The following is a 14,144-nucleotide window of genomic DNA, read 5'->3' as shown; positions in this document are numbered from 1 at the left end:
GAGTGTTTGTACCAGGTATGTGTGTTGTGTGTGTGTGTGTGTGTGTGTGTGTGTGTGTGTGTGTGTGTGTGTGTGTTGTGTGTGTGTGGTTCTCACCAGCATGCGGTAGAGTACGGTGATGTTGGAGGCATGCTGGCCTCTCTGCTACACCTGCAGACTGAGGTGGGTGGTCTTGAGGTGGGCTACAGGCAGTCTGGACCCCACGCAAAGTAGACCACCCCAGCGGGTCATCGCTCTCCAGCAGGGTGATGTTGGCAAAGCGGGAACTTTCATTGATGGCAGCGCCAAACCCACCTGGTAGATCTCAACCAGGAACCAGGCCTGGTACTCGGGTTCCTATGCGCAACACGCAGACAGAGGAACGTCTAAACTGGTTATACGATGAACATAACAGAGGGAGAAAAGGAAGAAAAAAAAGAAAAGGAAAAATAGAATGTGAACATGGGATTAGGGTTCCCACGCATAAAACTACTGTACTGTGTGAACATGGGATTATGGTGCTTCCCAGCCATAAAACTACTGGTACTGTTGAACATGGGATTAGGTGCTTCCCAGCCATAAAACTACTGTTACTGTTGAACATGGGATTAGGGTTCCCAGCCATAAAACTACTGTAACTGTTGAACATGGGATTAGGTGCTCCCCAGCCATTAAAACTACTGTACTGTTGAACATGGATTATGGGTTGCGTCCCCAGCCATAAAACTACTGTACTGTTGAACATGGGATTTAGTGCTTCCCCAGCCATAAACTACTGTACTGTTGAACATGGGATGAGGTGCTTCCCAGCCATAAAACTACTGTATTAATGATTTTGAACATGGGATTAGGTGCTTCCCCAGCCATAAAACTACTGTACTGGTTGAACATGGGATTAGGTGCTTCCCCAGCCATAAAATACTGTACTGTTGAACATGGGATTAGGTGCTTCCCCAGCATAAAACTACTGTACGGTTGAACATGGGATTAGGTGCTTCCCCAGCCATAAACTACTGCTGTTGAACATGGGATAGGTGCTTCCCCAGCCATAAAACTACTACTGTTGAACATGGGATTAGTGTTCCCACAGCCCAAATAAAACTACTGTACTGTTGAACATGGGATTAGGTGCTTCCCCAGCCATAAACTCTGTACTGTTGAACTGATGTGTGAACATGTTGTGATTAGGTGCTTCCCCAGCCATAAAACTACTGTACTTTGAACATGGGATTATAGGTTTCCCCAGCATAAAACTACTGTACTGTTGAACATGGGATTATAGGGTTTCCCCAGCCATAAAACTACTGTAACTGTTGAACATGGGATTAGGTGCTTCCCCCAGCCATAAAACTACTGTACTGTTGAACATGGGATTAGGTTGCTTCCCCAGCCATAACACTACTGTACTGTTGAACATGGGATTAGGTGCTTCCCCAGCCATAAAACTACTGTACTGTTGAACATGGGATTAGGTCTTCCCCAGCCATAAAACTACTGTACTGTTGAACATGGGATTAGGGCTTTCCCCAGCCATAAAACTACTGTACTGTTGAACATGGGATTAGAGTGGCTTCCCCAGCCATAAAACTACTGTACCTGTTGGTTACATACAGTGTTCATGGAATAGCCACACAAATATTGTCATACATTTCCACACCATACATTGTCTCCCTTTGTAACCACTCACATCCTTCTGGTTGAAAATTACAAGTCCCATCTTATTCAGGTTGTTGTATTGTCTAACTCACTAGATCAGATTTCCATTCCTCTCCCTAACCTAATTATACTGACCGGATTTGTTTCACCTTCAATGTCTAACAGTGTGTTGGTCATGGGACATCGAAGTCAAACTCTACTGCAATGCCAGCAAGAGACACCAACACCCAAAAAGGCACCCAGTCCCAGCCCCAGCCCCAGCCTCAGTCCCAGCCCCAGCCTCAGTTCCAGCCTCAGTCCCAGTCTCAGTCCCAGCCCCAGCCTCAGTTCCAGCCTCAGTCCCAGTCTCAGTCCCAGTCCCAGTCTCAGTCTCAGTCCCAGTCTCAGTCCTCACCCCCCAGGAAATGGCTCAGGATGTATCGGACACGCTCCATCCACCCTATTCCTCAAATGGTTTCTGTCGATCTATTGTGTAGGGTGTCGACTGAAAACACGCTTTTTCGTCTTTAAAGTTGTTAACGCGCGTCACAAAAAGATAAATTACCATGACGCGAGCTGAACTAAATGTAAAAGGCTTTGAAAATAAAAAAACTAGTTTTCGCTCAGTGCTCCGTTGACATTTCAGAGATACCCTTGTTTTTGTGAGAAATCTTCAAAAAATAATAGGAATTTTGAATAAATATGAAAACACATACTAAAATATGAAAATAACACATGTCATGTCTTAATATCAATATCCATCCTCCCTCTATTGTTGAATGTGAATTTGAGAAGAGGGATGAAGAGTTCAATGGGAAAGTGACCCTGTCAGGTTGCCAGTAGCTTTAATTCTTGCACAGAATCCAGTCTAGTTGACGCCATTCAATTTTCAATTTGCCACTTTTTCCCTCTGGCCTCCATTTATTTAGTCACCTTAATTCTGGCTATCCTACAAGGGTAAGAACTCAAATAACTGTTGAACAGATTATGATAGAGACATGAGGTTTGTACCATTTTGCTTTTATTATAGGATTATCTACACTTGGGCCACATGGGGCTCCCAACTGGCGCAGTGGTCTACAGTGGTATCTCAGTGCTAGAGGCGTCACTACAGACAACCTGGTTCGAATCCAGACAGTATCACAACAGGCCATGATTGGGAGTCTCATAGGGCGGCGCACAATTGGCCCAGCGTCGTCTGAGTTTGGCCGGTGTAGGCCGGCATTGTAACTAAGAATTTGTTCTTAACTGACTTGCCTAGTTAAAGAAAGGTTAAATAAAATAAAAACACAGTTAACATATTGCTTTACCCATTGGTCACATGATACTTTTTTTGATTGGCCACCCTACACTGTGTTCTCCTGTCCCCCCTCTCTCTTCCTCTACTTACTTTCTTTCCAGCTGGTCTCCTCCTCCCTCTCTCCCAGGTGTGGTGATGAGTGCTTTGTGTTTGACCCACTGCTCTCTGTCTGGGGGCTGATATTGACTTCTCAGCCTTTTGATGTTGCAACTCAAAAGGGAGACTGTCTAGTACACCTACTAGCACTCCAGTCTCCACATCCTGTTACATATAACCAGGTTATCTACAGTCTCCACATCATGTTACATATAACCAGGTTATCTACAGTCTCCACATCCTGTTACATATAACCAGGTTATCTACAGTCTCCACATCCTGTTGCATATAACCAGGTTATCTACAGTCTCCACATCCTGTTACATATAACCAGGTTATCACCTGTCTCCACATCCTGTTACATATGACCCGGTTATCACCTGTCTCCACATCCTGTTACATATGATCCGGTTATCACCTGTCTCCACATCCTGTTACATATGACCCGGTTATCTCCAGTGATCTTATCATGTTACATATGACCAGGTTAACTCCAGTCATCTTATCCTGTTACATATGACCAGGTTAACTCCAGTCTCCACATCATGTTACATATGACCAGGTTATCTCCAGTCTCCACATCATGTTACATGTGACCAGGTTATCTCCAGTCTCCACATCCTGTTACGTATGACCAGGTTAACTCCAGTCTCCACATCATGTTACATATGACCAGGTTAACTCCAGTCTCCACATCATGTTACATATGACCAGGTTATCTCCTGTCATCGTTCACACAGTACTGATTTTCTGAGAATACATATCAATGGCTCAAAGGATGCAGAGTCCCTCCACATTCATTTGTCCTTTTCCCTTCTGTTTCTCCATGGCTCTCCAACCAATCTCCTCTTATCTTTTGAAATGCACATTCAAAGCTGTAATAACCAGCGGCATACTGCATTTTCGCAGATACCACTACCCCCTTCATAACACCCAGTTTTATAGCTAATCTCATGCTATTCTATAAATCTTGCAATGAGGCTGAGAGAATTTAGCATTTTTAAAGCTAATTTCCTCCTATTCTACACATTTTGCCATAGTTGAAAAAGTTTTCAGTTGTTCTCAACAACAACAAAAAACATTCGTATCTGTTTGGAAGGGAGAGGCAGTCGTATTTGCAGGTCTGCGGGTGGGTGGTACGTCCGGTAATGACGCAACACCTATCCCCAATCCATTCATCCATCCATCTCTCTTCTCTCTCTCTGTCTTCTTTCCCAACTCCCTCCATCTTCTATCCACTGTGACCTCACACTCCTGTTTCGTTGTAATCCAATAGGAAGTCCCTCGGCTGAGGCAGTGGCCCCACCCTGATCTGGCCTGCTGGCCGGAGGACTTTCTGAAAAAGAGGCCAGCTGACCTTGACCTGGCCAAAGGACATAGGCTGAACATCACCCTCACCCCGACCAGGCCTCCTCCAACCCCCCGCCGAAGCGCTTTCACGTGGAGCTGTATGGGCCAGTGGAGGCCAGGGTGCACCCTGAGTACGGCCTGGCCAACGTGACCCTGGTGTCGGCACAGAGCCCAGGCTGTGTGGGCCCTGTTGGACCAGCTCCAGCAGCCTCTACACTACCATACTGGACAGGGTGCTCCAGGATCTGCCTCAGCAAGTTCACGGAACAGCTCACACCAGAACAACTGACCGCCGTGCTGGACGCCACTGAGAGGGAAGGAGAGCGGGGCGGGAAGGAGGAGCTAGTATTTTTGCAATTGTTTTGTTTGCTATTAAAAGTTCTGTTTTGTTGTGTGGTGTAGTGTGTGTCTAGTGTGTGTTGCATATGTGTGTGTTGCATATGTGTGTGCCTGTGTGTGAGTTTTGTCCCAGTACAAAACGATGACCGATCTACAGATTAGTTTTTAAAGTTCTGTTGTTACTTAGTGTCTGACTAAAGCAGCTCAATCCATCAGCCTGTACCAAGTCTGCTCTGTAATAGACAGGTTAGCTGACAATGTCACGAAAACGATGCACACGCCTCAGTGGGGCAGAAGTCTGTGATTCTGGACCAGATAGCTACCAACAATGACAAGAAACTGCCACGTAGTGACTCGTTTCAGCACGGCTAGTATCGTTTTGAGTCTATGTTCTTCAGTCATATTGTTGCTGTCAGCTCGCTAGTCTTGGCACGTGTCATTGATGTTTGACTATCATGTCAATCTAATATGCCAAAATATCTATCTCTAACAATGTATTTAAGAATCAACAAGTGCTCATTGTGCAAATTATTATGTTTTCAATAAACATTGGAGATTAAATATAGTTCACATGTCAACAATCTAAGCCAAAACGTTCTGTTAGCCCCATAGTTGCGCACGTCGTTTTGTTGCTAAACAACCAACCCCTCATACAATGTGAAAGAGCAGATTGGGGCTAAGGACACAGTGAATAACTGTCACCACCACACTAGGAATGAACCAACATGATCCTGAGAGAGAGATGGAGTTCAAAGAGACATCACTCTTAAGAGCTTCCACACACACTCACTGAGAGGCAAACCTAGCCTCTTTCATGATGGTGATTGTTCAACACTGGCTTTAACTCAAGGGTTGTGATTGTGTTTTCATAAACCCACAGGGTAATGTTGGGTTGTACTTCACACTTGTGAATAACCCACAGGGTACGTTGCTTGTGTACATAACCACAGGGTACGTGCTGTGTTACAAACCCACAGGGTACTTGTGGTGTGCTTACATAACCCACAGGTACTGCCATGTGTGTTACAAAACCCACAAGGGGTACTTGTAGTTGTACATAACCAACATACTGGTTGGTTACATAACCACAGGTACTGTGTGTGTGTTTACAAACCCACAGGTTACTGGCATGTGTTACATAACCCACGGTAGCTGCATTGTGTTACATAACCCCAGTAACTGTGGGGTTGTTACATAACCCACAGCGTACGTATTTTGTTTACAATAACACAGGGTACCTGTGCAGTGTTACATAACCCACAGGGTACTGTTGGGCGTTGTTACACCCCACAGCTACTTGTGGTCTACATAACCCACAGTACTTTGGTGTACATAACCCACAGGTACTGTGGTGTTTACACTAACCACAGGGTACTGTGTTGTGTTACAAACCCACAGGTACTGTGCAGTGTTCATAACCCACAGGGTACTGTGGTGTGTTTACATAACCCACAGGGACTGTTGCATACAAACCACAGTACGGTGTTGTACATACCCACAGGGTACTGTGGCTGTGTTACAAACCCACAGGGTACTGTGGTGTTTGTACAAACCCACAGGGTACCTTGATGTGTGTTACCGATAACCCACCAGGTACTGTGCATGTGTTTACATAACCCACAGGGTACTGTGGTGTTTGTTACATAACCCACAGGTACTGGGCGTGTGTTACATAACCCACAGGTAAACCTGTGCGTGTGTTACAAACCACATACCGCATGTGGTGTTACATAACCCACAGGGTACGTGTGTGGTGTTACAAATCCCACAGTACTGTCGTGTACATACACCACAGGGAACTTGTGTGTCGTTACATAACCCACAGGTTACTGTGTTGTGTTACATAACCCACAGGTACTGTGGGTTTACATAACCCACAGTACTGTGCGGTGTTTACATAACCCACAGGGTACTGTGCGTGTGTACAAAACCCGTTACTGGCGTGTACAATCCCACGTGACTGTGTGGTTACAATCCCACAGTACGTCGTTTACATAACCCACGTGACGTGGTGTGTTACAAACCACAGGTGTAGTTGTTGTACACATAACCCACAGGTACTGGGTGTTAATACCACATACTGTGTGTGTTACATAACCCACAGGGTAAGTGCATGTGTTACATAACCCACAGGTACTGTGTTGTTACAGAACCCACAGTACTTCGTGTTTACAAACCCACAGGTACTGTGGGTTACAACCCACATACTGTCTGTGTGTGTGTTACAAACCCACAGGTACTGTGCGTGTGTTACATAACCCACAGGGACTGTGTGGTGTTACATAACCCACAGGTACTGTGGTGGTTACAAACCCACAGACTTGCGTGGTTACAAACCCACAGGGTACTGTGCATGTACATAACCCAGGTACTTCTGTGTTACATACCCACAGGTACGTGTGTTTACATACCCACAGGGTACTGTGCGCGTTTACATAACCACTAGGGTGAAAGCTCAGTACTGCAGGTGTTACATAACCCACAGTCTTTGTCGGTTACATAACCCACAGTACTGTTCGTGGTTACATAACCCACAGGTACTGTGCGTTGTTACATTAACCACAGGGTACGTGTGTGTTTACATAACCCACATACTGGCTGTTAAAGCCACACGACTGTGCGTTGTACATAACCCACAGGTACTGTGTCTGTTTACATAACCCACAGGTACTGTGTGTGTTGTTACAAACCCACAGTGTACTGTGGGTGTTACATAAACACAGGTACTGTGCGTGTTGTACATAACCCCAGCGTACTGTGTTGTTTACATTAACCCACAGGTACTTGTGGTCTGTTACATAACCCACAGGTACTGTTTCATTGTGTTACATAACCCCAGGACTGTGTGTCTTTACATAAACCCCCACAGGTACTGTGTGTGTACATAACCCACGGCGTACTTGCGGTGACCACAGGTACTCGTCTGTTACATAACCCACAGGTCTTCATGGTTAAACAGGTCTTTGTGTACAGTAACCCACAGGACTGTGCATTGTTACATAAACCCACAGGTGTACTGTGGGTCTACATAACCCACAGGGGTACGTGTGCTGTGTTACATAACCCACAGCGTACTGATGGTGTTTACATAACCACAGGGTACATGCGTGTGTGTTACAAACCCACGGTACGGTTGGTGTTACATAACCCACAGGTACTGTGTGCTTGTACCCCGTTCATAAACAGGGTTTCATTTGACATTAACCCACAGGGTACTGGTGTGCATGTACAAAACCCACAGGTACTGTGCAGGTGTTACAAACCCCACACGTACTGTTGTGTTTACATAACCCACAGGTTACTGTGCTGTTACATAACACCCAGTACTGGTGTGTGTTACCATACCCCAAGGTACGTGCATGGTGCTAATAAACGGACGGCGTGTATCATACCCCAGGGAGTGCGTGAATAAACAGGTATGGTGGTTACAAACCCAACAGGTACTTGCAGGTTTACATAACCCACAGTACTGTGCGTTGTTACATAACCCAGGTACGCTGTTTACATAACCCACAGGGTACTTGTTGTGTGTTACATAATCCCACAGGATACCTTTGGTGCTTACATAACCCACCAGTACGTGTGTGTGTTTACATAACACAGGATCTTGCATTACATAAACAGTACTTTGTGTTAATAACCCACAGGTACTTTGTGTGTTAAACATAACCCACAGGGTACTGTGCGGGTTACATAACCCACGGTATGTGCGCGTGTTACATAACCACAGGACTGTGCTTTTACATACCCACAGGTACTGTCCGTGTGTTACATAACCCACAGTGTACTTGGCTGGGTGTTACAAAACCCACAGGTGACGGTCAGCTGTGTTACAAACCACCAGTACTGTGGTACATAACCCACAGTAACTGGTCGTGTGTTACACACCCACAGGTACTGTGTGCCGTGTTACTAAACCCACAGGTATGTGTGTAGTTCATAACCACAGTACTGGTGTTTACATAATCCCACAGGGTACTTGTGTGTGTACATAACCAGACGGTGACTGTTTAGGACAGTAACCCACAGGGTACTGTGCGCACTTTACATAACCCACAGGTACTGGGTGGTTACCATACCACCAGGTACTGGTGGTGTGTTACATTAACCCACAGGACGTGTGTGTGTGTTTACATAACCACCACGGTACTGTGTGTTGTTACATAACCCAGGACTGTGTGGTTTTACATAACCACATACGTGCTTGTTACATAACCACAGGTACTGTGGCTTGTTTACAAACCCACAGTTACGCGTTTTACATAACCCATCATGTACTGCTGGCGTGACTGAACTTTGTTAATGACCCACAGACTGTGTGACAGACCCACAGTACTTCGGTTTACATGACCCAACCAGGTATGTCTGTTACATGACCCACAGGGTACTGTGTGCGCGTGTGTGTGTGTGCATTTGATAGGTGGCTCTCAGATTACTGGATATATTTGTCTTAGTCATAATTACCTCCAATTCTGCACAAACACAAACCGAGATTCTCTCTCTGCTTGGCCAGGTGCTTACGGAGGCAGAGCGCACCCCTATTGCGGACAGCAGCCGTGGCTTGACCTATGACCTACTGTGTGCCATGGCCAACCCCAGCCGAGTTGACACAGGGGGCCTGAGCCAACTGGCAGAGGTGGCCGAGCGCTTCGCCTTCTCCCTGCTCACACACAGCCAGTGTGGAGCACAGGCTCAAAGGTGAGTCCTGCCCCATGGGGGATTGTTGGTAAAAAAACTCAAGAGTATTGCTGTCTATTATTTCTGCCGCTGACTATGTTATTATAGTAGATGTCTTATTTGAGGGGCAAAATATAGAATGGATCACCCTTTCCCACTGTTAAAAAGAAGACTATATGAGTAACATAAGAGTGTGATTTGTTGGTATTTYTAAAGGGGGAGGACCATTCTGGACACTTGTGCCTACATTTCCATCTCTTCCTACCACTGGTACCCTACCCAGATCAACGGGCACACGTTCACAGGCAAGAACTCAGACACCTTTCAGTTGCCAGAGAACCTCCTGGAGGTGCCAGCCTTGCCCACTGGCACCATCTCCCCCTCAGCCTGCGGCCGGGTGCAGCTCACAGAGTACAGCACCGAACACTGGTTCCTCACCGACAAAACCACCGCGCTCAACGGCAAGGCAAGCAGACCCACATACACTCAAAGCCACACCATGACAGCTATTATCACTTACAGACTGATGGGTAACTATACTGGAAATGGGTGCCCTCTGCAATTCTTCCCGAAGTCATTATTGTAAAAAGTTTTTTTTTCTCTCATTCAGTCCATTTATCTGGTAAAATAAAGGTAAATAAATATCAAGTTACAGGAGAATACCTGTGGTATTACAGAAAATGAATTCCTAAATAGAACCTTAGTGCTTGGTGTAAACAGCAGGGGGCAGTGTTGTTCCACCGAAGCTCTGTGCCAGGTCTCTGCCACTAGGTCTTTACAGCTATAAAGACCTATAGTGTTTGTCCGTAGCAACCGTRGACACAGATCTAGGATCAGTTTACCCCTCCCCAATCCTTAGTTGAACAATAATAGGAAAAGCACAAAGTTGACCTCAGATCCGTGTTTCGGGCCAGCTCCATCCCACTCTGTACTGTAATGGTATTTCTCTGGTTRTGTAGGTGTTCTCTGCCAGCCTGCAGGGCCGAGGGTCACGACCCCTGACTGAGGGTAACGAGGTGGTGTACCGTATCCACACCCCCGGGTTGAGGGTCAAACCTGGCCAGTCTCTGTGCCTTCTGTGGAGCCAGGCTGTTGAGAGGTACGACCCCCCACTCCTATACCCAGTTACTTTACTTCACATAGTACTATGTAGCTCTAGCACAACAAACAGAGCATTCTTAATCACACATTCTAGGTTTTTTATTAATTCCCCAAAACGTATATTTCTCTTAATTTCTGTTGCTATCCTGAACTTGAACCCATGTAATAATGTGGKGTGTGAGTGAAATGACTGTAGGACACAATCACTTAGGTGAGTTAAAGGGTCCTCCCCCTTCTTCTCAMGTCTGCTCTGTAGGTGTGAACCTCACACTTCAGGTCAGCCTCTAGCAGAGAGGTCAGAGTTCAGGGATCAGGTTCTGTCCAGCCATGACCTCTTTCTTTGGATATAGATGAATTGGGCTCCCTCAATCCATCTCTGGGCTGGCCTAGACTGCTCTGTGATGTCTGTGAGGGTTCAGTTTGTTCTGCTCCAAGTTCCCAAACATTCCCGCCCCTCAGAAGTGTGTTAGAAAGAACATTACGGAGGAGGACCGGAGTGGGACTCTTGGCTGAACAGCCTGTAATAGGAAGCAGATTTCTCCGGTTTGGTTTGGCCCGTGGAGCAGCGGTCTCAACAATCCATCTCCCAGATAACCAAGCAGACGACAGCGTTGATAACGTCATCCTGAGGGGGAAAAGAGAGGCCTGTTCAACTTCCTCCTTGTCTCACTGCACTGATAGCAKGTCTATTAAAGTTTGTCATGGACTTTGCAGTCATGACTAGGACAATCAGTCTTGTCTGTCAKGCACAAAGTAAATGAACTTCATTTTCATAAGGAAAAAATATGAGTTCTATGCTCTTATCTTGTCATACATGTCACCCTTTGAAATGATCTGAGTCCCCTAACGTATCTGAGAGTGGACACATTGGAGCAACCAATCAAGCAGAGACACTACACAGCTGGATGTTCCAATCAGAACTTCATATGATCTYCCTGCCTAAGGCTGACTACTTCCTGTATTATCTCTCTCTCTCCCTCTCCTCTAGCTGGCTGTCAGACGGGCAGTTCTGCAGGGTAGTGGATGACAGTGGGAACTATGTGGAGTGTGCATGCTCCCACCTGTCTGTGTACACGGCCCACGCCCAGATGGCTTCCCTGGCCTCCTACAACGAGGCCTTCTACGCCTCAGGCTTCATCTGCATCTCAGGTACAGTATGGATGAAGAGTCTCTTTAGGTATTCAGTTCACCTAGTTTAGCCTTTAGTCCTCGTTTCTACTACATCCATCTTTCTTTGTTTCTCGCTCTCTTTTTATCTCTCTCTCTTTTCTGTATATGTGTATCTCCCTCTGTCTTTTTATCTCTCTCTCTCTTCTGTATATGTGTATCTCCCTCTGTCTTTTTATCTCTCTCTCTCTTCTGTATATGTGTATCTCCCTCTGTCTTTTTATCTATCTCTCTCTTCTGTATATGTGTATCTCGCTCCGTTTCCTCTGTCTTTTTCCTTCCATTCTCTCTCTCTCTTCATGTCTCCATTCTGTCTGCCTCATCACTGTTGTTCCTTTTGGATGTCGCTCGGGCCTCTTCCCGTCCTACAATCCCCTCCCACTCGGTTTTAGATGGTCTTACTACAAGCATTTTTGATCCAAGTATAAAACATGGGTTTTTATGGTTGACATGGAATGACAAAGCATTTCTTTTTGGTCTGATCCTCAGCTTTCGTCTTGGCCATCGTATCCCACCTGCTGTGTTCTCGCTTCCCCATGTTTGCTGCCAAATTGCTCACCCACATGATGGTAGGCTGCCTTGGGACACAGGTATGAAGACCCCCCGTATTGTCCCATCTCTGAATCTCCACACAACACCGACATGTCTTCCCCGGTCCAGATCGATGTTCTCATGCAAGCATACTAGCCATTTGGCTTTTGAGTGGTACAAACATCACTAGTTTCCCTGRCCTTTTTATTGACTCTGTCAGGGTCTTAGTGAGCTGATTAGCACATTCTGACCGTGTGGGAAGATTTAGACTGCTGAGAAACGTTTGAAACCAGTGATAGAAGCATCCATCTCTATTCAGATCAATTTGCCTTGCCATGTAGGTCAGCAGCCACTCTACTCAAACACACACACACACACACACACACACACACACACACACACACACACACACACACACACACACACACACACACACACACACACACCACACACACACACACACACACACACACACACACACACACGTACCACAACACACGTACCCCCACACACACCACACACACACGCACATGTACCCCCCAACAGGTGCTACAGATGTCACCAGATGTTTTCTAAGAATTGTGGCATAGGGCTGGACAGACACCAACAAATGTTAGCCGTCACAACCGTAACGGACGAGGCTGTTTAGCCTGACAACAAACATCCCCCTGGGTCCTTTCCATAAACCACGGCTTGCCGTTAACCGTTAGAGCGGTGAAGGAGAAATGTGTCCGGTGGGGGGCTACCACGGAGGAGTGTCTCAGCTCCTTCGGACCTGTGAGTGGGAGTGGGAATTTTCCACTGGTCCCCAGTGCCTGATAGACAAACACAGACCTCTACTAAACCTGGTTCTTCATGGGGCCAAACACCCTGGTCACGCCACTTTTATTGCCAAGTGGAGCCCCTGAACCTAAAAGGTTTTGGATGGAAAATTCCGTCCTGTCCTTGTCACATACTGTATTGTACGTTAAGACCCGGGTAGGCCCCGGTAAAACCAGGTAGACCTACATAGACCCTGGTAAAACCGGGTAGACCTACGTAGACCCCGGTAAAACCAGGTAGACCTACGTAGACCACGGTAAAACCAGGTAGACCTACGTAGACCCTGGTAAAACCGGGTAGAACCTGGTGGACCAGTGTGGACCCGTGTAGACGCTGGTGGACCCGGGTAGACCCTGGTAGGTAGGTATGTGTAGGGGAGTGTTTGGCCTTCTGGTCAAGGCCTGGGTGAAGTATCAACCCCACATCTTCCTATAACTAGCAGTGTAGAGTTTGACCTAGAGTTCTTTGACACTGTGTGTTTGAACTTTGACACAGTCGAAGGGTTAAATGAGGTTGAATCTCTTGAAATAGAACACCACCACAGCAATTCTGTTCATCCAACTTCATGCACCAATAGRATTGAAACCCCAAAATCAGCAGTTGCTCCACTGTGTACAATCCCATCACCTATACACATATACATACTTGTCCTATGCTGCTGGCAGATGGCCAGGGGTTAGGGGTCAGGGTTGAGGGCTCATCCTCTTTAGAGGGTCTCTAAGGTACCAGCAGTTGATCCAGACTCTGTGGTATCAGGCCGACCAGAGGAGCATCTCCCTCTGTGGGCTCACAAAATCATTTTAGACCCAAGTCACCCCCTGTACCTGGACTTTGAATTACTCCCCTCTGGGCGCAGGTATAGGGCACCCCTCAGCAGGAAAAATAGAACGAGACAATCATTTGTGCCAGGTGTGATATCCCTCTTAAATAGCTCGGGCAAATGTTCCCATTGACCCCGTAAGGCCAGCAGGCTAGTCTTTTCATCTTTTTTMAATTTTAAATTTTATTTTATTTATTGGTGCGTGACTGTTATTGAAAGTTGTATTGTCAATCTTGTTTTGTATTTAACGCCACTTTAAATGTGTACATGACACTGCAACAAAATTTCCCCATGGGGACAATAAAGTAAGTAAGTAAGTAAGTAGTG

General features: G+C 46.2%; 1 protein-coding gene across 1 annotated transcript in view; it reads left to right on the top strand.

Moving 5' to 3' along the window:
* LOC111973957 (adhesion G-protein coupled receptor V1-like) overlaps nucleotides 1–14,144 on the top strand; it is a 248,282-nt gene that overhangs the window by 151,763 nt on the left and 82,375 nt on the right. Inside the window, 10 exon segments of the mRNA XM_070446866.1 lie at nucleotides 1,801–2,088; nucleotides 4,391–4,521; nucleotides 4,523–4,576; nucleotides 4,578–4,608; nucleotides 4,610–4,654; nucleotides 9,192–9,397; nucleotides 9,593–9,842; nucleotides 10,336–10,475; nucleotides 11,466–11,626; nucleotides 12,134–12,234. Of these exon segments, the coding sequence (XP_070302967.1) occupies nucleotides 1,801–2,088; nucleotides 4,391–4,521; nucleotides 4,523–4,576; nucleotides 4,578–4,608; nucleotides 4,610–4,654; nucleotides 9,192–9,397; nucleotides 9,593–9,842; nucleotides 10,336–10,475; nucleotides 11,466–11,626; nucleotides 12,134–12,234 (1,407 nt within the window).

The sequence above is a fragment of the Salvelinus sp. IW2-2015 genome, linkage group LG15, assembly GCF_002910315.2.
Source record: "Salvelinus sp. IW2-2015 linkage group LG15, ASM291031v2, whole genome shotgun sequence".
Taxonomy (NCBI): Eukaryota; Metazoa; Chordata; class Actinopteri; order Salmoniformes; family Salmonidae; genus Salvelinus; species Salvelinus sp. IW2-2015.
The sequence above is the reverse complement of the archived record's forward strand: the minus strand, read 5'-3'. Positions and strand labels throughout refer to the sequence as shown.